This window comes from Lagenorhynchus albirostris, chromosome 10 (assembly GCF_949774975.1).
Source record: "Lagenorhynchus albirostris chromosome 10, mLagAlb1.1, whole genome shotgun sequence".
NCBI classification, from domain to species: domain Eukaryota; kingdom Metazoa; phylum Chordata; class Mammalia; order Artiodactyla; family Delphinidae; genus Lagenorhynchus; species Lagenorhynchus albirostris.
The window spans coordinates 46,308,547-46,335,639 of NC_083104.1; the positions used below are offsets into that span (position 1 = coordinate 46,308,547).

Genomic DNA, 27,093 nt, shown 5'->3' on the forward strand with positions numbered 1-27,093 from the left:
ACCTCAAAGAAGAGTAGCCCCCTCTCCCCGCAACTAGAGAAAGCCCGTGCACGGCAATGAAGATCCAACACAGCCAAAAAAACAAAAGTACTTAACGTCTCTTTGTTTTCTTTCTCGCAAGAGAAAAAAAAGTCTTCCACTTGAATAAAGGCTAAACTGCAGTGATAGTTCAAAAATTAAGAAAAGATTAAGAATCACAGTTAAAAGGAGAATGAAACATCTCATCCTGGATTTGGGGGATTGAATTGGTAGCTTGGCAATTACTTTTTCTGTAAGTTGTTAAAATGGTTAAAAATTAATATGAGAGACCTAAATTCTCTCTTGCTTTGGAATTCAACCAGGATTCTATATATTTTGTCTAGAGGTAATTGCTTTCTTTTCCTTTCTTTCATTTTCAACCAAAAAAAAGATAATGTTATGCTGACAAGATACTCATGAGGAGAAAAAAACAGTGGCTATATCTACATACATCTTTATTGTAGATATTAATCTATCATCTATCATAATCAAAGCAAATTTTTAGTTTATTTTTAAATGAAATTCTATGGCCTAAATCTGGAGATCATTCCTAATTTTCTAACAGGTTGGGAGATTTATGGTTAAGAGCCTACATTTTTATTTAGCAGATTTTGGTGATATTTTTACATAATGTTTATATGACTCCACCAACTTGATTTCCAAGTTTCCAGTTAGGGTGAAAAATAATCCATCTGCTCCAATCCTCAGAAGTGAAACTGAGCAAAAACAGAGGATTCAGCATTCTTATAATTAAATGGCCCAAGTGTATAACTGATTTACAAATGTAATGGATAGCTGAGGTCTCAGTTGTTCTAATTTACTAGTTACAGCATTACTTGCATGGGCTGACTGGCAATGGGAACAGAGTCTCTGGCTGGTGACAGTTGCATTATGGCTCTAAAGTGTATCTTTAGCTGGTAGACCAGTGGTTATTGCTTCCCACTAAGAAGGCCAACAAAACTAGTCTTGTCAGGTTCATAGATAAAGCCGTAATTGCTAGCTCCTTTCAACTGCACTGCAATAGATGCAAATCTGCTACCACTCTTAGAAACACAATTCCAGGAGAGTGCCTTAGCAGTGGGGGTGTGGTGGGATAGCCTTGTATCAACTCAGTCACTTCACGGGACAGCCACCATCATGCTAGGACACATGACACAAAGAGACAGAGAAAAGTCCTCTTCGTTCTCTCTGTATAATTGTTGGTAAGCAATGGAACCTCTCTAATCCCTGATTTCTCTTTTGTATGATGGAAATTGTATGAGCTGTTGAGAGCGATGGAAAGATCAGTTGGCTTAATCAGGTAGCATTTTTAATTCCTTGCGTGTGTTATTTAAATCTGCTTGTAACTCAGTCAACTAAAAGGGTTTATTTGGTCACCACAGTATATAGATTACAATAAAGTTCTAAGTACTTCTGGGACTTGTAAAGGAAGTATAAGACACATTTCTATTCTCAAGGAATTATTATACTTCAGGTGAGATAGGACCAACCCCAGTGTAAGCTGGTAAGCAAACTAATGAAAATATAACCAATTGCAGCCACTGACTAGGACTCTGATGTTCCTCCAATGCTCTGTGACCAGATTCAGATGTGATGAACAGGAAGGTCTACTGGACTCAAGGAAGGAAAACTGGGCATGTAAGATGGGTTCACTTTTGAGAGTTTAATTATTTTGGTAAATCATTTTAGCATAATCTCATGTTACTGTGTAATTTTTGTTTGAAAGGTTTGTACTGAAAAAACAAATTTTTATTACAAAAAATGATAGATTAACTCTCATATAGATATGTGTCATCACTAAACTTATCCCTTTTGTTTACATACAACTTCTCCCCAAGAAAATAATGCACATATGTACATAAATGATAGTTTAAATGTCTAGTTTTGGGAGACTAATTCATTAATAACACGAAAGTATCAGAGAGCAATATACACATTGCATGTGCTACTGAACTCGGAAGATATTTAATAACAGCCCATTTTCCTCACCTGCAGCTGAAGAAATTATAGTAAATCAGAGACTACACAAAAAAGAGAGGAGGGTAGCTAAGCAACACATTCACATTTCAAAGGAGAAAAGCCCTACATTTAGCTATTAAACGTATATTCATCAGCACAGCAAAACAAATCTTCATAAACTGATTTGCAGCATCTATTAAAATAAAATAAAAATCCAGAGTAGGTTATATTGCCTAGGTGACATTCTTGAAGCTCAATATGTGTTGTGAAGCTGCAAGCCGTCTCTTCTGGTGCAAGCCTTCCTGGATTGCCCACTCCATTAATCTGTATCGGAGAGTCCCCTTTTCTCCTAGAAAATTTGCTTAATAATCTGGATTGTGTTTATGTGGGTGTGTTATCACTTTGTGATAATCATTATGATCTGTGCTGTATCTTTCAACCTAAAAGAAAACAAGCCTTATGAGACTCACTTTCATAAAGCATTACCACACTTGCTTGATCTAATAACCAGGTCTCTGTCTTTCCAGTGCTTAAATGTGCTAATCTATACCCGTGTACCTTTACAGAAGGTTGTTATACCTTTGTCATCCATTGCTTTGTGTATTTTTAGTTGACTTGTGTTTATTCCCCCTTCCCTGTGAAAACTTAATTTCTTGGCCTGCCATCTGCTTTGTATTGATAATTCTCCTACACTGAGATAGAGTACGCAATGGTGTGTTGGTAAACCAGCTCTCAAAAGAAAAAAAAAGAGCCCTGATTTGAAGTGATTGCCAATTTCTGGGGTGTAAATACTCCCAATATCAAAGTCCCTCAAGGTTTAACATCCAGCTCACAAAACTTTTTTTTTTTTTAGAAACAGTACCCATAACAATTATTTACTTTTTTAAAATTTTTATTTATTTATTTAGTTTTGGCTGCTTTGGGTCCCCATTGCTGTGTGCAGGCCCTCTCTAGCAGCAGCAAGCGGGGGCCACTCCTCGCCGTGGCGCACAGGCTTCTCACTGCGGTGGCCTCTCCCGTTGCGGAGCACGGGCTCTAGGCGCGCAGCCCTCAGCATCCGTGGCACGCGGGCTCAGTAGTTGTGGCTTGTGGGCTCTAGAGCACAGGATCAGTAGTTGTGGCTCGTGGGCCCAGCTGCTCCACAGCATGTGGGATCCTCCTGGACCAGGGCTCAAACCCATGTCCCCTGCACTGGCAGGCAGATTCCCAACCACTGTGCCACCAGGGAAGTCCACAAAACTCTTGAATATTTAACAGTAGACCCCATGAACCGACAAGAGCCAGCTCTAGCCATCCAGGTAAGCAGTAAGGTCTTTGCTAGTTTTGCACTGACTCCGAACAGTGTTTTCATTAACTGCTTATTCACTCATACCACCACAAAACTCCCCCCAGCTGCGGACATACAATCATATTTCAGTGTGGAATCAATGATGGGTGAAAATTGTTCCCTCTGTGCATCCCTTCAGAGTTAAAGCTAAATAAGCCAGTTTGCTGAATTACTTAGAACCAAGTATTTATTGCATTACAAACAGATATTTCCCACTTGTCACAAAATGTAATAGAGCCAAGACACCCATTGCTGTTTGTTTTCTGCCCTAAGTGCAGACTAAACGGAATGGATATTCAGTAAACTGTTTTACACTGAAGGATGCATTTTCAAAATGGGGAGGGGATAAATAAACAGGCAACATAAATGTCAGAGGGAATTATGGGTATGAACACCTTCTTTCTACTACTGTATAAACTGGCCCCTGCTAAAAATGTTCAGCGGCATAATAACTACATAGATGAGTTTTGCTCTTGGAAGTTGAAACACAGAAAGGCCACTGACATTTGCAGTGTCAACAGTTTGGAGGGCAACATTTTTCCCGGTTTATGATAATGCCTATTAGTTCAGCATGGACTGATCAGAAAAAAACAACTAGAATAAAAGTTAAAAGATGTGAAATAGTGTGAGAAAAATCTTTTTTAAAAACACTGATTCTACTGAAAATAAAAATCTAGGACTCTTCAATTGTAATCAAATGAAGTGGAAGGTGGAGAAAAGGGACACCATTAAAATTCTCTCCCCAGATCATCATGACTTCAAATTTCCTGGGGCCAGGGGACATGACTGCAAATTGAATGCTAGCCCCTCTGGCTTCTTTTCCTCTCTCTCTTTCTTGCCTCCAACTCCAATGGCATTTGAGGTTGAAATTGGACAATCACGTCTATGACTTCCCTCTCTATCCACATTTGGGTTTCCTAAGAAGTTATGAAAAGTATCAGAAACACATTAGAATGGGAACTGGTATAAGCATGGAAATTATTTCAAGGGGTATGCCCACCTGACTTTTGATCACGTTGATGGGGAGATTTGGTCTGCTGTACATCTGGATACTCACCCACACATCTACCTTTCTAGTGTTGGAACCTCTATAAACCATGGTGACAGAGGAGGGGACAGCATCATGCAACTCTTACTCTATCTCGCTTGTGATCTGTCTCACATGTGTGCCTGTGCTAATCTTACCTCTCACACCTATCCTTTCCCTACCATTCAGCTCACTTCTTTTTTGCAGTGGTCTGTTTTGAGAGTAGAGTTTCTGATGGAAGTTTTCCTGTTGTTACTGATTCCTATAATATTGGTGTAAAGACCATCAAGTTATAACCTTTTCACCATTCTCAGTACCTAAGCCAAATGTCATGCTTATCATGAAAGAAAAATGAAAACGAGTATCACAGTTTGGAATCTGGAGGAAGCAGTCTCTGAGATAATGTTCAGGGAGTGCCCTCAAGATCACACCTGTGGAAAGGAGGGGGAAAAGTGGGATCCGACAGAGGGAGAAGTTTGAGCCGTGATGTAGGCTAGACAGCCTCAGACACAGGGGGTTCTGGAGCAGAAATGGCTCATCAGAATCATCTCACTTTGGGTGGAAAAGGTTGATCCTTTAGTATCTCTACCTCCATCCTTCATTAGTTGTGAGCCTTCCTCAGAGGGCATGACCTTGGTGAGGTGGCTCTCTGTAGCTGATGTGCTCCCTGAAAGGACTGTAAGTTGGGAGCTTTTCTACTGAAACTCTCACAGCAGCTGGGGTAATAAGTCCTTCCTTGAAGAGGGGTTTGAGCACCCCACCTCTATGTGCACCACCACAAATCTCCTAACCCAGAAAAACACCTATCATCATTCACACATCAGACATCCTTTATAAGAGCATAAGAGGTTACCTAGTATAAGTAGTTCACTTATATGTGGAATCTAAAATGATACAAATGAATTTACTTACGAAACAGAAACAGACTCACAGACAGAAAACAAATTTATGGTTACCAAAGGGAAAGGGGGGGCAGATAAATGAGGAGATTGGGATTAGCAGATACAAACTACTCTATACAAAATAGATAAACAAAAAAGTCCTACTGTAGAGCACTGGGAAGTATATTCAATATCTTAGAATAAACCATATGAAAAAGAATATATATTCTGTTCACCAGAAATTAATATAACACTGTAAATCAATTATACTTCAATTTTTAAAAAAAGAAAAAAATAGGAGAAAGAAAAAAGAGGCTACCTAGTAATACATTAAAAACCATTGGTGATTTCAGGACTTCCCTGGGAGTCCAGTGGTTAAGAATCTGCTTTCCAATGCAGGGCACAAGATTTTGATCCCTGGTCGGGGAACTAAGATCCCACATGCCGCAGGGCAACTAAACCCATGCGCCGCAACAAAGAGCCCGTGCGCAGCAATGAAAATCCTGCATGCCGCAACTAAGACCTGGCACAGCCAAAAATAAAATAAATAAATATTTTTTAAAAACTAAAAAAAACCATTGGTGATTTCAACAAATGGTGTTGGAACAATTGGATATCCATAGGCAAATAACAAAAACCCTTGACCTAAACCTCTCACCTTATACAAATATTAACTCAAAATGGATCATGGACTTAAATGTTTAAATGTAACATGTTAAACCATACAACTTTTGGAAAAAGACAAAGGAGGAAATCTTCAGGACCTCAGGTTAGGCAAATAATTCTTAGACAACACCAAAAGCATAGGCCATAAAACAAATCAATACATTGGATTTCATTAAATTAAAAAATGTTTTCTCTGCAAAAGCCCATGTGAAGAGGATAAGAAGACAAGCTGCATATGGGAGAAAATATTTGCAAACCACGTATCTGACAAAGGATTAGTCGCTAGAGAATATTAAAAATTCTCAAAACTTAATAGTTAGAAAATGGGCAAAAGACATACATGAACAGACATTTCATTGAAAAGAATATACATACGGCAAATAAGCATGTAAAATGACACTCAGCATCACTAGTCATCAGGGAAATGCAAATTAAAACCACAATGGGACATTACTACTGGTCTATCAAGATGGCTAAAATAAAAAATAGAGACAACACCAAATGTTGGTGAGGATATGGAGAAATTAGATCAATTATATTTTGCTGTTGGGAACAGAAAATGGTACAGCCATTCTGGAAGATAATTTGGTGGTTTCTTTAAAAAATCTAAATATGTAACTATCATGTGACCGGCAATTACAGTCCTGGGCAGTTATCCCAGAAAAATGAAAACCTTAGGTTTACACAAAAACCTGTGCACAAACGTCTATGCCAGTTTTATTTGTAATATCCAAAAATATTGGAAACAACCCAGATGGCCTTCAACAGGTGACTGATTAAACTAACTGTGGAAAACTACTCAGCTCTAAAAAGGAATGAACTATTCTATTCGTTCACTTGACAACTTTAATGAATCTCCAGGGAATTATGCTGAGAGGAAAAGAGTCAATCTCAAAAGGTTATACATTGTATGATTCCATTTATATAACTGCGGGGGAGGGGAAGCTCCTGGCCTTTCTCATGTGCATATAGAGGCGTGTAAAAGGAGGTTCCCTTCAGTATTCTAATAGAAAAAAAAAGAAAAGAAAAATGAATGAGAATGCCTATGATTAAATAAATTCCAGTACCCCCATAATATGAAATACCGTGGTAGCAATTAAGAAAAATGAGGTAAATCTATATGCACTAATATGGAAAGCTCTCCTGAGCATATGTAGAAAAAGCAAAATCCATGAAATTACCAAAAGTTGGTTCTTTGAGACTAATAAAATTGATAAATTCTTAGCTAACTGACCAGGGGTAAAAAAGAAAGTGCAAGTGAACAATATCAGGTTTGAAGAGAGGCTATCACTACAGAGCCTAACAACATTAGGAAGATAATTAGGCAACATTACAAAGAGCCTATGCCAATACATTTGACAACTTAGGTACAAAAAGACAAAATATTCTACATTTTAAACAGGTAACTCTCAAACTATTTTCCATTTGGTGGAACTGCCAACCCTTCATGCTTTACTCCAGACTTTAACATCCATCCCCTCATCAAACTCCTATCCTCACCCTTCACACACGCTTTGAAAACAGCATCTTGGAACCACAGGACATCAGATGGGACCGTGGGAATTGTCTGGTCTCAAACTCTCATTTTCAAAAATCTACATCTTGCTGTCCAACATGGTAGCATTAGCCACATGTGGCTTTAAAGTTAAATTAATTAAAATGAAAAATTTGGTCACACTAGCCACACTTCAAATGCTCTGTAGATACTTGTGACTTATGGCTACTATACTGGAAAGTGGGGATTTAGAACATTTCCATGATTGCAGAAAGTTCTAGTGGACAGGGCTGCTCGAGAGCTTTGTTATTTAAAGGGTGGTCTGCTGACTAGCAGCCGGAACACAGGCATCACTGGGAGCCAGTTAAAAACACAGAATCTCAGGCACCACCCCAGACCTACAGAGGCTGAATTTGCCATTTAACAAGATCCACAGGAAGTGTGGATGCAGGTTAGCGTCTAAGAAGCCCTAATCATGTGATTCCAAACCTCCCCAGGTCATACAGCTGACTGGTATCCAGCCCTTCCCTGGATCCAGCTATCATTTTCCCTTACTATTCCACGTCCTTATTAATTTCCCTGCCACACTTGCTTTCTTACTCCGTTTAATCACAGCACTTTATCAACATTTACAGGGCAGCAAGGCCATCGAAGTCCTCAGAAAACCCTTCATGCCCTTATCCTCATTCTGGTTTGCAAGTGCTAGCCTGACAGACTTGTGATAAAGGCCCAGCCCTCTCTGACAGCCGTGGTGGTGTTCAGCATTTCTCCTGGAGAATCACTGTTGAGGGGCTAGAAATTAAAGCCAATCTTGACACCAGTGGGGCACCAGTCATCACCTTCTATGGTACGCTGGTATAATGGTCTTGGTGGTATAATTGCAGCATTAGTTCTTTGGATGCCACAGCCCTGGGGTAGCGCAGGCAGAGCAGGCTATGAATTTGCCTTGATGAGTGTCACATGTGACCATCTGATGAGAGAGAGAGTTCAAAGTAGGCGCAAGTGATCCCTCAACATAAGTACTGCTGAATCAAAGTAACTGGTTAGTACGTCCTCAAAAAGAAGTGGATTTGGAAAGAGGGCACCAGGTTGGCCTGGAACTCTGGGAGGTGTGCTCTCAGGGCACCACCAAAGTACAGGGAGGCAGTGATGGAGGTCTGGCCAAGCAGTGACTGAGGGTGGTACAGGAGGAGCTGTCCAGGTACAGGTTGCATCAAAAGACGTTGGTCTCACTGTCTCCCAAGAAGACACAGTCCAGGAACTCCAGGGTGGTGTGGCAGTCACAATGGAGCAGCAGGGGTTCCTCCACTGCTGGCAGCACCCAGGGGCTGGGTGATACCAGCTTGGACTTCTTCTTGCCATAGTCAAGGACAGCTCCTCCACCAGCAGCAAAGTGAAGCCTGGGCAGAGATATCCCCAGAGTTGGGGAAGATCATGAAATCCCATAGCCCTATGCACTGCTCTGTCAGTTTCTGAATAAACTCCAGCATTGGATCAATGATTTTTTTTTTTAAACTGTGCAGCAGCCATAGGCATCTATGAGAGTGGGCTCCAGGTCCACAAAGTCTTGAGGGTGCATACTTGCCAGTCCAAGTTTCTGAAGGTGCTGCAGGAGTTGCTGCCATATTCTTAGGTTTTGATACTGGACTCAGTACCACAGGGCTGGGACTGTACTCCACGCAGCAGAGTCCTCAATTACCTGTCTGGCCCATATAGAAAGAGGTGTCCCCAGTATGGATATGGTCTGATAGGTGGAGATAGTCGAGAGTCAGTTTCTGCAGACACACTGCAAGTCTCTGGCAACACCATGAATTCCTGGAACAGTGTTTTCATATGTTCTAGTCTTCCCTAACATACTTACGAATTGGATCAAATACAATAAGAATATTTATTAGTTATTGCTATGCCCAAGGGATTATGAGTTGCTTTTTCTCCCCCTAAGTCACGGAAGACACCATCCCTACCCTCAAGGAACTTCCAGTGTAGTTGGAAGAATACTGATTAATGTCCATTAAAAAGCCACAACAAGTAGACAAGGCTGAGAATCTGAGTGTCAGATGAGTGATAGAAACTGTCTGGTTTAGGGGAACTCAGAGGAGAGAAAAAGAGGCTGCAGACAGGGAGGAGAGTTAGGGAAGGAGAGGGATGAACTGCGTCAAAATAAAGGGTAGGGCTTTCCTGGTGGCGCAGTGGTTGGGAGTCCGCCTGCCGATGCGGGGGACACGGGTTCGTGCCCCAGTCCGGGAAGATCCCACATGCCGCGGAGCGGCTGGGCCCGTGAGCCATGGGCGCTGAGCCTGCGCGTCCGGAGCCTGTGCTCCGCAACGGGAGAGGCCGCAACAGTGAGAGGCCCGCGTACCGCAAAAAAAATATAATAATAATAAATAAAATAAAATAAAGGGTAATATATTAGCGTAGGCTCCGTAAAGAAGTGAGCCCTACTTCAATCCATTGTTTCTAAGCGCCTAGAACAGAGTGGGGACATAGTAGGCAAACGGTAAATACAAATGAATGAATGGCAGGAAGTGATATAAATGCAAAAGCAGGTAGTATCTGACGGTTAAAAGGCTTGAAAACAGGTCAAGAAGTGTTGATATTTACATTAGTGTTGTCCTCTCAAGAACTCATAAGTACCTAAACGCCGACTCTTTACACTCCTCCCGTGTGTACACAGCGCGGGGTGGACAGGAGTTGCTGGTTTTGGTCACTACAGTAACTCCAGGGTCTGGAGTAGTGTCCCGCACATCAGTGAATATCAACTGACTAAAGGTCGCCCTCTCCCCTAGGCCACCCACCTGCGAGGAAGGGCCGGCGGCAGGCCACACAGCTCCTCCATTACAGCATTTCCATTCGCTATTGCAGCATCTATCGAATACTAGATGGGCTCTTTCAGGGCAAGGTCGCGCCTCATTCCCCAGGGAACTGCTAGGTGTCTGTCCAGTGCCCAGCACCTGACAATCAATATCAGCGGATGATGCATTAATACGGTTATGACTGAAGTTAGTTACCACCTAACTCTGCCGGGCGAGTCTCGTTTCCCCCAGGTTGACTGCCCCGCCTAGCGCCCACACCCGAGCGCGTCGGGCGGGAGGACGCATGCGTGACTGGTGGATGAAGGGGGGGGTCAGGATGGCCCGGCACGCGCAGGCGCGCGGCCGCACCGCCCGGTCACGCGATGGGGCGGCCGACGCCTACGCTGGCGGGGGCCTTAAGGGCGGCGGCGGGTACCGGCCTCCCAGTCGGCCTGTCAGCCGGCTTGGAAGTATAGCCGGAAGCTCGCGCGGCGACGGCGGCCATGGCGGCTGAGGAGGTGGAAGTGGACTCTGTGGACGCTAATGAGAAGTAAGTGTGGCGGGGGCTACGTCAGGTTCGGCCGCGCGGGCAGCGCCGAGGACTCTTTAACTCGCCCGGCGGCTCTGTCGTCCGGCCCCGGCGCGAATCCGCGCGGCGCCGGGAGAAGCCCTGGCCTCGCTCTGCCCCCGGCGGGCGCCCTTCGGGCCTGAGTGTGACCCAGGCAGCGCCGGGAGGCCGCTTGACCCCCGCGCGGAGGGGCCGCCGCGGGGTCGTGTCAGCGGCTCGGCGGGGCGGGCGGCGGGGGTGACCCGGCACTCAGTCCGGGCTGGTCGTCCGCTGAGGTCTCCTTCCGCGCAGAGACGGCTGCGGACCCAGCCCTGCCCCCAGCGCGGCCCGCGAGTGCTGACCGGCGTCCCTGCACCTGACTCGAGTTATGGGAAACGTCTGAGTCACTCTGTCCACTTCCGAGCGCGGCTTCGGACCTCAGGTTCGCGCTGTGCTCGGTCCATCCCGGGGCGAGAACGAAAGTGCCACCCGGCCGAGCGTCTCGGGAGCCTGAGGAAGGGGCGGCGCTTCTTCGGGACAGTGTTGGATGGCGAGCCCAGGTTCACCCCAGAAGCCGCGGGAGGGAAGAGAGTGTCGGGGGAAGGAGGAGCCCAGAATGGGGGAAAGGGGCTGGGGGAGTGAGTCTGTGGCTTGAGCTTTCAGAGGACGTTTAATTTACAGATGCTCTATAGAAAGAAAACTAACACGATATGGGTAGCAAATTCAGAGTCAGTAATCTCTCAAATGGAGATCTGCCTTTGCTTCCAAGTGTTCTGGCGTTACTGGAGAGATGTGTGCGTTTGCTTCTCAGAAGACACACTATGTGTAGGAAACTTTATGGAAGTGGGGGGACAGATGTCTAACGGGAAGCTTTTTAAAAAATTTTTATTTTATTGAAGTGCAGTTGATTTACTATGTAGTGTTAGTTTCAGGTGTATAGCAAAGTGATTAAGTGTGTATATATGTGTGTATATATATATATATATACACATATTCTTTTCAGATTTTTTCCATTATAGGTTATTACAAGATATTGAATATAGTTCCTTGTGCCATACAGTAGGTCCTGTTGTTTATCTATTTTATATATAGTGGTGTGTAGCTGGTAATCCTAAACTCCTAATTTATCCCTCCCCCCTTCCCTTTTGGTAATAAGTTTGTCTTCTATGTCTGAATCTGCTTCTGTTTTGTAAATAAGTCCATCTGTATCATTTTCTTTTAGATTCCACGTGTAAGTGGTATCATGTGATAGTTGTTTTCCTCTGATTTAGTTCACTTAGTATGATAATCTCTAGGTCCATCCATGTTGCTGCAAACGGTCGTATTTCATTAGTTTTTATGGCTAATATTCCATTGTGTGTGTGTGTATATATACACACACACACAATGTATATATATACCACATTTTCTTTATCCATTCATCTGTTGATGGACGCTTAGGTTGCTTCCATGTCTTCCAGCACTTGTAAATAGTGCTGCTGTGAACATCGGGGTGCATGTATCATTTCAAATTCGAGTTTTCATCTTTTCTGGATATATGCCCAGGAGTGGGATTGCTGGGTCATATGGTAGCTCTATTTTTAGCTTTTTAAGGAATCTCCGTACTATTTTCCATAGTGGCTGCACCAATTTACGTTCCCATCAACAGTTTAGGAGGGTTCTAATGGGAAACTTTTTGATATACGAATATACTGTTTGTATTATTCTTTTCTACCTGTAACTTCATGCACTTGGCAGTAGATGAATAGCAGTTAATTAGTGGAAAAATTAAATTGCTATGAACATTATTGCCCTATTTCTCAAGGCCAGTCATTCAGATTGGAAAGTAAATAAACTTCTATGCTACCCCCCATATATGTTTAATATTTTGACAACAATTCTATTTCAGATGTCGGGAGAAATTAGCATATGAAAAACTAAATGACAGAAGGGAATATAAAGTATCATGACAGACAGGGGTATTTGGAAAGATGACAGAGGGGAAGAGTTGTGAAATATTAGAAACTAGGTTCTTCTCTTGAGTTTTGTTTATATGATGAATAGGTCCATTATTTTGGTTTGTTGATGAACTTCCTTGTTGAGGTGAGATGCTGCAGGCTGTGTGAATACAAGTCAAAACCTGTTAGCTTGTTACCCTCTCCTTTGTCACAACATTTTTGGCTCTCAGATTGCTTTTAGGAGGACTCTTTGGCCTCCATGTTGTTGTGGGACTTGGGAGTCCAGGGCACAGCCATGAAAGGAATTTGTGGTTTTGGGTGATAGCAGGAGGTCACTGGGGACAGACTATAAACTATCCTTAGCAGCTAACCAGCCGCAGTCCCTTGTTAGAGGTGGGCCTCCTTGGTGCTCTTGGTGATACACTTGATCAGTGTCCAGTGTACAAACTGGTATGGCATTGTGAACTGTAACAAGTAAGTACCTGTTCCTGCTGGGTGTTCCCTAATGTGTTCATATTAAACCTTAAGGTCGACCCTGTGTGCTAGGTACTACTGTTCCCATTTTTCAGGTGGAACTGCAACTGGGACTGCTGCTAGCATCCCACCAGCAAGTAGCAGGGATGGATCGGAGCCCCCTAGGTATCTGGATTTAGTCTAAGGAGCTGTCACATATCTCTGCTGCCTCTCACCACGATTGGGCCTACTAGGATGTTTGGTTCATGTTTCTTTTGCTTATTCCACTGATACTTCGTTACTTATTCCTTCATTGATACAGAGCTTACTTTAAAAATTTTTTTAATTGGTTGATCAACAATAGAACTATCCCAAGAGCCAAGTGGATTGTGGGAAAACTGAAGTCTTTGAATCAAGTTCCCTATTCTCAAGACATCTCAGATTTATAAGGGACAATGACATTAACAAAGGAAACAATTATAAAAAAGGTCACCTGAAGGCTTTTTGGAGTATGTAATTCTTGTTGTTTCCTTCTTAGTGAAGACAGGCATGCCTGGGAGCCATTTGGCTTTCAACATCTAACCCTTTTCAGTTGTAATACAGTTGAGAAAGCAATATGTAACAAGAGCTGGGTAGATTTCTGTGAATTGCTGCAAGGTTGTCCCAGAGAATAATTAAGTATCAGGTGAGTTTAGAGGAAGGCTGTCACGGAATTGCTGAGTTGCAGAGTAGACCACAGAGTAGCAGTTTGCAGTGGTGGTCCAGAGTTATTACTAAATTTTCAGGAATTTTGCCAACCATTGGCATCTTGAAATCAGCCATGGTGGTAGTACTTACACCATGGAAATCATCAAATAGTAATAAATAAGGGATTTTTTTTCCCCTCCAGTGGGTTTGCACTACAGGATTTCATTAGAGTTTTACTGTATTTCTTTGCCTTGGAAATAAGAGACAGAAGTCCACTCTCCTATCTTTTAAAAGACTTCTAAGATAAGTGACTCCTCTCTGTTACCATCTCCCCTTTCCAAGTCGTTACCTCCTGACTTATTAAACATCACAGAACTTCTCAGTGCCACATCCCAGTGGACTTTTATTTTTCTCAATACTTATATTTCTTGGGTCCTTTTTAGTGTTTGACACTAAAGATAGCTACTCCCTTTTGAGACTCTTACCAGACATTCTAGCGAATGTCTGATAAGAGCCATCTTCCGACATTTTGCTTCTTGTCTTACCTGAGATCAGTAGTTAGTTTTATTTGCCCCCCGCCATTCTCTAAATGGAGTCATTCTCCAATCTGCCTCCATCTATGTTTTCATTTTTGCCTTGTTTACTCACACTCCTCTTAACTATCCTGTCTGTGGAGAGGGCTGAAATCTCCTCAGGATGGAGCCTTCTTCAGTACTCAGTGATGTTTCTGTGTGCCAAATGTTTGCAACTGATTCCTCAAATGTAACAAGTCCAGACCAGAATCTCATTTGCACCGCCTTCCCCTTAACTAACAATACAAAAATCTCAGTTCTTCCCCTTGACTTCCTATTTTTGTTAGGGCACTTAGGTATTTAGTTTCTTTTGGTCATCCAGATTAAGAACTGTGGCACCGGCTTCCCACTCGCCGTCCCCTGCCTTCATTGCTCCAAATACCAACTCCTTTACCACGTGCAGTAGATTTTAAGTGCAACATCACCTTTCCATTCCCACTGTCACCTGGGGGCCACCTGGTTCAGATCCCCGTTACTCCCTTTTCTGATTTATTGCAGGCTTTAGTAACATGTTCTGTCCCTATGCTTTCAGTGTAATTTATTCGTTACTTTCACACCCCCAAGAGGCACAGTCTTGCCTGTAGCACAGCCACACACAGTGGCTTTATTATATGTCCTCAGCCTGACTTCAGAGCCCTTTACAGGCAGCATGGCTCTTGTCTTTGGAATCTTATTTCCTCCCTGTGCACTGGGCTCTGGCCAAGCTGTGTCTTTCATTGTTTCCTGAACATGTTTCTTGCTCACTTCCCTTTTCCACATGACTTGGTTGAAGTTGTTTTCTCTGACCCAAAACAGATTGTGATCTTCCTTCTCTAAAGGTCCATGGTATTTTCCAAAACTTTCTTCATGGCATCTCCACCATGTCTTGTAGTATAGTTTTTCTATATTTGTTTTGTCAGCTCATTGAGGACAAAGCTTTTGTCTTATTCAAATGTCTGATAGAACCTAAAGAGGCTTTACAAATAGAAAGCTTCAATACATTTTTAAGAATCAAACACTTCAACTGTTGTAAACTTAGGCTGAAACAAATATTAAGATCAAAAACCTAGTACTTGATTATTCATTTTGCAGTTTGTGATTTAAATTTTTTAATCCTATAATATCCAAAGGACATCAATAGATATATTCATAAGAAATTCAAAGTTTGATCTTGACTAGGACGAGTTTGAGCCATTAGGATCATGAACTTAAATTATATTGGAGGGGTTGGGAATATGATTCTTTTCCTTGACCTTGGATGAACCAACAGGGAACCATGCTTCACTGTTTTGCCTGTTCTCCAAAATGCCAATTACAGACCAGCAAATGCAGATTTCATCCTATGACAAAGAACTTAAAAGATTGTAGGGGCTTCCCTGATGGCGCAGTGGTTGAGAGTCCGCCTGCCGATGCAGGTGACACGGGTTTGTGCCCTGGTCCGGGAAGATCCCACATGCCGCGGAGCAGCAGGGCCCATGAGCCATGGCCGCTGAGCCTGCGCGTCCAGAGCCTGTGCTCCCCAACGGGAGAAGCCACAACAGTGAGGGGCCCGCGTACCGCAAAAAAAAAGTCCCATGGATGGTACACTTAGTAAAAACAACACTGAATAATACATTTCAGAATCAAATGTGTCTCTGAATGAGTCCTTAAAGTCTGTATTGTTTATAATAGCCATTCAGAAACATTGTATAGATATTTAGTCTGATTCCACAGTTCTATAATCTCTCACTCCTGATCGTGAATCATAAAAAAAATTGTATAGAAAGATGATTTTATTAAAACTTATTATTCAGTTTGAGACTTAGGATTTTTAGTTTTTATTTTCTTTATCTAGTGGATGAACTTATTTTGGAAATAACACAATATGTCACTTGGATTTATTAAACAATGTAAATCTAAAAGTACACATGTAGTTTCTTTAATTATGTATGTTGGATGATGATGTGTCTGATTCTAGAATGGCTTGTTTACTGTGTGTGAGAAGGTCAGAAACAAATGGGGGAAGATATTACCAGCACATGGCTATGTCTAAAACACCAATTCTCCAACTCTAGGTCTTTAAAAGTCACAGGTTAGGACAGTAATGTTTAAAAATTGTATAAAAGTTTCTTAAAAAATAGAAAAAAATAATAGTAAAAAAAGTAAAAGTTACAGGTTAGAAATGAAAAATAGTTAAAAGAATGCTAATTAACGTGTTAAAAAATACTAGAGGGCCTGTGTTGTCATTGGTCTAATGGTTGTGATAATTTGAATCACTAGTATTATTTATTTAAAATAAAATGGCATATTAGTCACTTAAATTATGATTGTGTGAGACATACTCTCTTTTTTTTTTTTCTTCCTCTTTTCCAGGATAGGATTTAAGAAGTCATTTCCCAGGAAAGAAGGTCTTTATTTGCCCAAGTGTGTTATCATTTTCAGCTCGGAAGTTTTCAGTCATTCATTGGTTGAGGAATTATTTCAGAGGAATGTGTATATTCATACGTCTAATAAATTTGGATGTTTATAATAAAATCAAAACCTCATAGTTTCTCTAAATGGGATAGACTACTGTGCGTAGAGTGCTTAGAATAGCTTATATAGAGAGCAGTAATAAACATAGTTTTTCTCTCTTGACAGTACCAGTATAGGGAGGGAGGCCATTTAAAACAAAATTGTAATATAATGAAATCCTCTTTACTTATAACCTAATTAGAAATGTTATTTAAGTGGCCAAGAGTGTGTGGAAATTGAGCAGACTTCTGTATATTTTCTTCAGAATACTTTGAAACCTCTTTCACTGTTTCACAATATTTACAGATTGTGCAAATCAGATTTAGTAATACGATAGATAGTCAGATGCCTTAGAGAACAAAACAGGAATTACTAGCCAATTTACATGTTGATGTCCTAGGATACAAGTGCAATGTTAAAGATATTTTTTTTTAACAGAAGATTACATAGAGAGTTAAGAGAGGACTTCCCTGGTGGCATGGTGTTTAAGAATCCGCCTGCCAATGCAGGGGACATGGGTTCGATCCCTGGTCCGGGAAGATCCCACATGCCATGGAGCAGCTAAGCCCGTGCACCACAACTGCTGAAGCCTCTGCGCCTAGAGCCATAACTGCTGAAGCCCATGCGCCTACAGCCCGTGCTCCGCAACAAGAGAAGCCACCGCAATGAGAAGCCAGTGCATCGCAACAAAGAGTAGCCCCTGCTCGCTGCAACTAGAGAAAGCCTGCGTGCAGCAACAAAGACCCAGCACAGCCAAAAATAAATTAATTTTAAAAAAATGTTAAGGGAAAAAATATTCAGTTTTATCTCTCAAACTCGGGATACTTAAAATCACATTCTTAAGTTAATAAACTCTGTTAGTATGCTAAGCACATCCTGTTTGGCTTCCTTACAGTTGCCACCTTTAGTGTAGTGTTTTAAAGCTTTTCTTACTCAGAAGTCTGCTCACTAAAAAGATTCCTTCTATCTGTTATAGGTTATAAAGCAAGATTATTTAGTTTTTTGATAAGATGCTTTAGGGCTTAGATCGTCAGCCTTCCTAATGAGGTCAGTTCTCAACAAATGGACAGTGTAGAAAACCTTTTGGTGCACATTGGTAAGCCTTCCTGATGCCATAGATAGATATAGTTCCTGTAGTGAATGGCTTATCTTTACATTGCGATTGACACTTTTCTTCTCTTCTGAAGTTAGGGGCTCAGCAATGTATGATGGTGTTTATTGTTGATCTGCTTAAATAAATTAGAGAAGTTAATTTTTGCTTTTCTGTGTATTTTCCAAAGTTCTGAGGAGGCAGCCCTGTATCTTGTTCACTGTAGTATGGCCTTGGTAAATTTAATTTTTACTTTGGTTTTTGTGACCTCAGAAGTATGGCTGGATATCTGACAAACTTCAGTCTGTGTCCTTATTTCCAATCTCATGTCCTTAGTTCCAGTCTTCCACACACTAAGCCTAGAAATGCAGAACAACACTGAATGGCATAGGAGATTTTGTGGAAGAGGCAGAGGGTTTCTTTGAAGATGAGGTCAATTTACCCCAAAGGCAGGAAGTGAGGTTGGATGGGTGTTTTAGAGCAGGGGTCCCCAACACCCGGGCTGTGGACCGGTACCGCACAGCAGGAGGTGAGCGGTGGACCAGTGAGCGAAGTTTCATCTGCCGCTCCTCATTGCTCACATTACCGCCTGAACAGCCCCACCACCACCCGGTCCATGGAAAAATTATCTTCCACGAAACTGGTCCCTGGTGCCAAAAAGGTTGGGGACTGCTGTTTCAGAGGGTTGAAGCAATAGAGGTTGCAAGCTAAGGTGTGGGAACTCAGTAAACAAAGGGTGATAACCTAAAGGGTGGAAAAGGTAGACCCTTGCTTTTCACTCTTTAAAAATGTTCCTTTGAACCTACTATGTGCTAACACTCAGTCCTGTAGACTAATAACTCTAAGAAAGAAGTAAAGGCAGTTTATATAAAGCATTGTCATCTGGTTAAGGCAAAAACCGATTAGATAGAAACATTATCGTGGCTTAGGGGAGAGGTATCTTTACAGTTCCGTTAACAGTGAAAATAAAATATTTTACTATGTTTTGTTAAATATAGATTTTTCAGTTTAAATATACTTTAGAAAAGCTCCACTTAAAAAAAATTATCTACTTTGATGAAAAAGCTGCTGTAAAAACTTGGAGAGTATTGGTGCCTCTTGTGGTTGAAGAGCCCTAATTTTTAATGTAATACAGTAGCCTTGCAAACATAAAAGCATTGTTTTGCCCCTTCTCTTTGAGTTAAGCCAATCACTAGGAGGAAAAATGCATAGACAAGACAATCCTATCCTTTGAAAGTTGGTTTTGTGATGAGTGGTAAATAGGTAGAGGTAGGCATGAGTCTTGTATTACCGGCTGATATATCACATTTTAAACTCTAATGCCTTGTGCATAGTAGGTATTCAGAGACTGAGTTTTTTTTTAATATTAATTTTTTTGAAGACTGAAACAAAGATTGCATTTGTGTTTTCTCTGCCCCAACATGTCTATGATGTAAGTGGGAACAGTAGTAGGTTATAGTTCATTTCACTTTTATTTGTTGTTGTACTGATCTCTGATTCTCTTTGGCCAAGAACTGTGCTATTATTTGAGGGATATTTGTTGAAAAAAATTGATGAGATTGAGTTGTAAGTAACTTCCTGTAGGTACTAGTTCATATATTTGTGGCCGAACATAGACATTGATGACCATGACTTTTTTTATTTTAAGCTCCAAAGATCATGAGATTCTTTCCTTTTAGTTGCCTGTTAAACTGCTGTTTTCAACAATTGAAAAAATTGTTGAATAAATTGAAAATTTCGTTGCTGAAGGCTTGAGTTGTTTTTCCTTGATAATTTGTAAATAGTTTATATATTTACAATAAACTAATAGTAGTAATGTTTTCTATTATCTTGATACCTTGATAATAAGTTACAGGTAGCATTTGTCAGAGATGCCTAGAGGTCTTATCTCCTGTTAATTCAGAAGATTTGAAACTGGCAGCAGAGAACATTAGACTAGAGCCTTATTATAATGTAGGCTATTATGGATCTTCTGTTCTATCATTCTTTTTTTATTATTGAGACATAATTGACATATACCATATATTTGTTTCAGGGGTATAATATAATGATTTGATATTTTTATATATTGCAAAATGATCATCCCAGTAAGTCTAGTTAACCATGCATAGTTACAGAATTTTTTTCTTGTGATGAGAACTTTTCAGATTTATTCTCTTAGCAACTTTCAGATATGCAGTACAGTATCAGCTATAGTCACCATGCTGTACATTACATCCCCATAACTTACTTTATTTGTAACTGGAAGCTCTTACTTTTTGACCCCCTTCACCCATTTTACCCATTTTCCACCTCTGGCAACCACCAGTTTGTTTTATCTCTGAGTTTATTGTTGTTGAAAGATTCCACATATAAGTGAGATCATACGAATTTGTCTTTCTCTGCTTATTTCACTTAGCATAATACCCTCTAGGTTCATCCATGTTGTGCAAATGGTAATATTTCATTCTTTTTTTATGGTTGAATACTGTTCCATTATGTATATATTTTGTGTATTATACACATTTTCTTTATCCATTTATTTGTTGATGGACACTTAGGTTTTTTTCCCCATATCTTGGCCATTGTAAATAATGCTTCAGTGAACATGGGGGGTGCATATATCTTTTCAAGTTACTTTTTTTGTTTTCTTCAGTTAAATACCCAGAAGTGGAATCGCTGGATCCTATGGTAGTTTTATTTTTTGAGGCACCTTCCTACTGTTTTCTATAATGACTGCACCATTATACATTTCCAGCAGCAACAGTGTGCAAGGGTTCCCTTTTCTCCATATCCTCTCTATCACTTGTTATTTCTCATCCTTTTAGTAATAGCCATTCTAACCAGTGTAAGGGAATATCTCATTGTGGTTTTAATTTACATTTCCCTGATGTTACCGATGTTGAGCATCTTTTCATGTCTGTTGGCCATCTGTATGTCGTCTTTGGCAAAAAGTCTATTCAAATCCTCTGCCCATTTTTTAATTGGACTGTTTTTTTGCTATTGAGTTGTATGAATTCTTTACATATATATATATATTTTTTAATTAATTTATTTTTGGTTGCGTTGGGTCTTCGTTGCTGCACGCTGGCTTTCTCTAGTTGTGGCGAGCGGGGACTACTCTTTGTTGCGGTGTGCGGGCTTCTCATTGCTGTGGCTTCTCTTGTTGCAGATCACAGGGTCTAGGTGCGCGGGCTTCAGTAGTTGTGGCCTACGGGCTCTAGAGCGCAGGCTCAGTAGTTGTGGCACACGGGCTTAGTTGCTGTGCAGCATGTGGGATCTTCTCACACCAGGGCTCGAACCCATGTCCCCTGCATTGGCAGGTAGATTCTTAACCATTGCACCACCAGGGAAGCCCATATATTTTGGATACTAACCTCTCATCAAATTTATGATTTGCAAATATTTCCTCCCATTCAGTAGGTTGCCTTTTCATTTTGTTGATGGTTTCCTTTGCTGTGTAGAAGCTTTTTTTTTTTTTTTTTTTTTGCGGTACGCGGGCCTCTCACTGCCGTGGCCTCTCCCGCCGCAGAGCACAGGCTCCAGACGCACAGGCCCAGCAGCCACGGCCCACGGGCCCAGCCGCTCCACAGCACGCGGGATCCTCCCGGACCGGGGCACGAACCCGCGTCCCCTGCATCGCCAGGTGGACTCCCAACCACCGCGCCACCCGGGAAGCCCTAGAAGCTTTTTAATTTGATGTAGTCCCACTTATTTATTTTTGCTTTTGTTGTCTTTGCATTTGGTGTCAGATTCAAAATATCCTCAAGACCATTGTCAAGTAGCTTACTGTTTTCTTCTAGGAGCTTTATGCTTTCAGGTCTTAGATTCAAGTCTGTAATCCATCTTGAGTGTATGATATAAAATAGTGGTTGAGTTTCATTCTTTTTCATGTTGCTCTCCACTTTTCCCAACACCATTGATGAAAGAGACCATCCTTTCCCCATTGAATAGTCCTGGCTCCTTTGTTATAAGTTAATTTATATATGTGTGGGTTTATTTCTGAGCTCTTTGTTCTGTTGCATTGATCTGTGTTTGTGTTTTTATGCCAGCACCATTACTATTTCAATTGCTATAGCTTTGCAATATAGTTTGAAATCAGGGAGTGTTAATCCTCCAGGTTTGTTCTTCTTCCTTAAGACTGCTTTGGCTATTTGGAGTCTTCTGTGGTACCATACAAATTTTAGAATTGTTTGTTCTATTCCTGTGAAAAAATGGCATTGGAATTTTGATAGGGATTGCATTGAATCTGTAGATTGCTTTGGTTAATATGGACATTTTCACAATATTCTAACAATCCATGAGCATGAAATATCTTACCATTTCTTTGTGCCTTCTTCCATTTCTTTCATCAGTGTCTTACAGTTTTCAGTGTACAGGACTTTTAACCTCCTTAGTTAAATTTATTCCTAATTATTTTATTCTTATTGATGCACTTGTAAATGGGATTGTTTTCTTAATTTCTCTTTCTGATACTTCATTATTAGTGTATAGAAATGTAACAGATTTCTGTATATTGATTTTTGTATCCTGCAACTTTGCTGAATTTGTTTATTAGTTCTAACAGTTTTTTGTTTTTTGGTGAAGTCTTTATTGTTTCCTATATATTACACCATGTCATCTGCAAATAGTGGCAGTTCTTCTTTTCCAATTTGGCTGCCTTTTATTTCTTTTTTTGCCTAATTGTGCTGGCTAGGACTTCTAATACTATGTTGAATAGAAGTGGCAATAGTGGGCATCCTTGCCTTCCTCCTAATCTTAGAGGAAATGCTTTCAGGTTTTCGCCATTAACTGTGATGTTGGCTGTGGGCTTGTCATATATGGTCTTTGTTACGTTGAGGTATGTTCCCTCTGTACCAACTTAGTTGAGACTTTTTTTTTATCATAAATGGATGATGAATTTTGTCAGATGCCTTTTCTGTATCTATTGAGGTGATCCTATGATTTTTTAAAACATCTTTATTGGAGTATAATTACTTTACAGTGTTGTGTTAGTTTCTGTTGTATAACAAAGTGAATCAGCTATATGTATACATATATACATGTATGCCCTCCCTCTTGCGTCTCCCTCCCACCCTCCCCATCCCACCCCTCTAGGTGGTCACAAAGCACCGAGCTGATCTCCCTGTACTATGCAACTGCTTCCCACTAGCTATCTATTTTACATTTGGTAGTCGGTATATGTCCATGCCACTCTCTCACTTTGTGCCAGCTTACCCTTCCCCCTCCCCGTGTCCTCAAGTCCATTGTCTACGTCTGTGTCTTTATTCCTGTCCTGCCCCTAGGTTCTTCAGAACCTTTTTTTTTAGATTCCATATATATGTGTTAGCATACGGTATTTGTTTTTCTCTTTCTGACTTACTTCACTCTGTATGACAGACTCTGGGTCCATCCACCTCACTACAAATAACTCAATTTCGTTTCTTCTTATGACTGAGTAATATTCCACTGTATATATGTGACACATCTTCTTTATCCATTCATCTGTCGATGGATACTTAGGTTGCTTCCATGTCCTGGCTATTGTAAATAGTGCTGCAGTGAACATTGTGGTATATGTCTCTTTTTGAATTATGGTTTTCTCAGGGTATATGCCCAATAGTGAGATTGCTGGGTCATATGGTAGTTCTATTTTTAGTTTTTTAAGGAACCTCCATACTGTTCTCCATAGTGGCTGTATCAATTTACATTTGCACCAACAGTGCAAGAGGGTTCCCTTTTCTCCACACCCTCTCCAGCATTTATTGTTTGTAGATTTTTTGATGATAGCTATTCTGACTGGGGTGAGGTGATACCTCACTAAGGTTTTGATTTGCATTTCTCTAATGATTAGTGATGTTGAGCATCCTTTCATGTGTTTGTTGGCAATCTGTATATCTTTTTTGGGGAAATGTCTATTTAGGTCTTCTGCCCATTTTTGGATTGGGTTGTTTGTTTTTTTAATATTGAGGTGCATGAGCTGCTTGTATATTTTGGATTAATCCTTTGTCAGTTGCTTCATTTGCAAATATTTTCTCCCATTCTGAGGATTGACTTTTTGTCTTGTTTATGGTTTCCCTTGCTGTGTAGAAGCTTTTAAGTTTCATTAGGTCCCATTTATTTATTTTTGTTTTTATTTCCATTTCTCTAGGAGGTGGGTCAAAAAGGATCGTGCTGTGATATATGTCATGAAGTGTTCTTCCTATGTTCTCCTCTAAGAGTTTTATAGTATCTGGCCTTACATTTAGGTCTTTAATTCATTTTGAGTTTATTTTTGTGTATGGTGTTAGGAAGTGTCTAATTTCATTCTTTTACATGTAGCTGTCCAGTTTTCCCAGTACCACTTATTGAAGAGGCTGTCTTTTCTCCATTGTATATTCTTGCCACCTTTATCAAAGATAAGGTGACCATATGTGTGTGGGTTTATCTCTGGGCTTTCTATCCTGTTCCATTGATCTGTATTTTTGTTTTTGTGCCAGTACTATACTGTCTTGATTACTGTAGCTTTGTAGTATAGTCTGAAGTCAGGGAGTCTGATTCCTCCAGCTCCGTTTTTCTTTCTCAATATTGCTTTGGCTATTCAGGGTCTTTTGTATTTCCATACAAATTGTAAAATTTTTTGTTCTAGTTCTGTGAAAAGTGCCATTGGTAGTTTGATAGAGATTGCATTGAATCTGTAGATTGCTTTGGGTAGTAGAGTCATTTTCACAATGTTGATTCTTCCAATCCAAGGCCACAGTATATCTCTGTATCTGTTTGTATCATTTTTAATTTCTTTCATCAATGTTTTATAGTTTTCTGCATACAGGTCTTTTACCTCCTTAGGTAGGTTTATTCCTGGGTGTTTTGTTCTTTTTGTTACATTGGTGAATGGGATAGTTTCCTTAATTTCTCTTTCTGATCTTTCGTTGTTAGTGTATAGGAATGCCAGGGATTTCTGTGCATTAACTTTGTATCCTGCAGCTTTACCAAATTCATTGATTAGCTCTAGTAGTTTTCTAGTGGCATCTTTAGGATTTACTATGTATAGTATCATGTCATCTGCAAATAGTGACAGTTTTGCTTCTTCTTTTCCAATTTGGATTTCTTTTATTTCTTTTTCTTCTCTGATTGCTGTGGTTAAAACTTTGAAAACTATGTTGAATAGTACTGATGAGAGTGGGCACCCTTGTCTTATTCCTGATCTGAGAGGAAATGGTTTCAGTTTTTCACCATTGAGAATGATGTTGGCTGTGGGTTTGTCATATATGGGCTTTATTATGTTGAGGTAAGTTCCGCCTGTGCCTACTTTCTGGAGAGTTTTTATCATACATGGGTGTTGGATTTTGTTGAAAGCTTTTTCTGCATCTGTTGAGATGATCATATGGTTTTTATCCTTCAGTTTGTTAATATGGTGTATTTCATTGATTGATTTGCATATATTGAAGAGTCTTTGCATTCCTGGGATAAATGCCACTTGATCATGGTGTATCATCCTTTTAATGTGCTGTTGGATTCTGTTTGCTAGTATTTTGTTGAGGATTTTTGCATCGAATTTCATCAGTCTTATTGGCCTGTAGTTTTCTTTTTTTGTGACATCCTTGTCTGGTTTTGGTATCAGGGTGATGGTGGCCTCGTAGAATGAGTTTGGGAGTGTTCCTCCCTCTGCTATATTTTGGAAGAGTTTGAGAAGGATGGGTGTTAGCTCTTCTCTAAATGTTTGATAGAATTCACCTGTGAAGCCATCTGCTCCTGGGCTTTGGTTTGTTGGAAGATTTTTAATCACAGTTTCAATTTCAGTGCTTGTGATTGGTCTGTTCATATTTTCTATTTCTTCCTGGTTTAGTCTCGGAAGTTTGTGCTTTTTTAAGAATTTGTCCATTTTTTCTAGGTTGTCCATTTTATTGGCATATAGTTGCTTGTAGTAATCTCTCATGTTCCTTTATTTCTGCAGTGTCAATTGTTACTTCTCCTTTTTCATTACTAATTCTGCTAATTTGAGTCTTTCCGTTTTTTTCTTGATGAGTCTGGCTAATGGTTTATCTATTTTGTTTATCTTCTCAAAGAACCAGCTTTTAGTTTTATTGATCTTTGCTATTGTTTTCTTCATGTCTTTTTCATTTATTTCTGATCTGATCTTTATGATTTCCTTCCTTCTGTTAACTTTGGGGTTTTTTTGTTCTTCCTTCTCCGATTGCTTTAGGTTTAAGGTTAGGTTGTTTATTTGAGATTTTTCTTGTTTCTTGAGGTAGGATTGTATTGCATAATCTTTCCTCATAGAACTGCTTTTGCTGCATCCCATAGGTTTTGGGTCGTCATGTTTTTGTTGTCATTTGTTTCCAGGTATTTTTTGATTTCCTCTGATTTCTTCTGTGACCTCTTGGTTATTTAGTGGCATATTGTTTAACCTCCATGTGTTTTTACTTTTTACAGTTTTTTTCTCATAATATCTAGTCTCATAGCATTGTGGTCAGAAAATACACTTGATATGATTTCAGTTTTCTTAAATTTACCGAGGCTTGATTTGTGACCCAACATATGATCTATCCTGGAGAATGTTCCATGAGCACTTGAGTAGAAAGTGTATTTTATTGTTTTGGGGTGGAATGTCCTATAAATACCAATTAAGTCCATCTGGTCTAATGTGTCATTTGAAGCTTGTGTTTGTCTATTTTCATTTTGGATGATTTGTCCATTGGTGGAAGTGGGGTGTTAAAGTCGATATCCCCTTTTATGGCTGTTATTGTGTTACTGTGGTTGTGTTACTGTTGTTTTCCCCTTTTATGGCTGTTAGCATTTGCCATACGTCTTGAGGTGCTCATATCTTGGGTGCATAAATATTTACAATTGTTATATCTTCTTCTTGGATTGACCCCTTGATCATTACATAGTGTTCTTCTTTGTCTCTTGTAATAGTCTTTATTTTAAAGTCTATTTTGTCTGATATGAGAATTGCTACTCCAGCTTTCTTTTGATTTCCATTTGCATGGAGTATCTTTCTCCATCCCCTCACTTTCAGTCTGTATGTGTCCCTAGGTCTGAAGTGGGTCTCTTTTAGACAGCATATATATGGGTCTTATTTTTGCATCCATTCAGCCAGTCTGTGTCTTTTGGTTGGAGCACTTAGTCCATTTACATTTAAGGTCATTATCGATATGTATGTTCCTGTTACCATTTTCTTAATTGTTTTGGGCTTGTTTTTTGTAGGTCTTTTCCTTCTTGTGTTTCCTGCC

The 27,093-nt window shown here is 40.3% G+C and overlaps 1 protein-coding gene across 4 annotated transcripts in view; it reads left to right on the top strand.

Moving 5' to 3' along the window:
* Window positions 1-10,522: 10,522 nt before the first annotated feature.
* Window positions 10,523-27,093, top strand: part of ABHD5 (abhydrolase domain containing 5, lysophosphatidic acid acyltransferase) — a 45,967-nt gene continuing 29,396 nt past the window's right edge. Inside the window, exon 1 of one of the 4 annotated variants that reach the window (XM_060162292.1) lies at window positions 10,523-10,715. In XM_060162292.1, the coding sequence (XP_060018275.1) occupies window positions 10,669-10,715 (47 nt within the window). In that variant the 5' untranslated portion in view covers window positions 10,523-10,668. The remainder of the gene's footprint in view (window positions 10,716-27,093) is intronic. The other 3 variants (XM_060162289.1, XM_060162293.1, XM_060162290.1) reach the window with 3 other exon arrangements.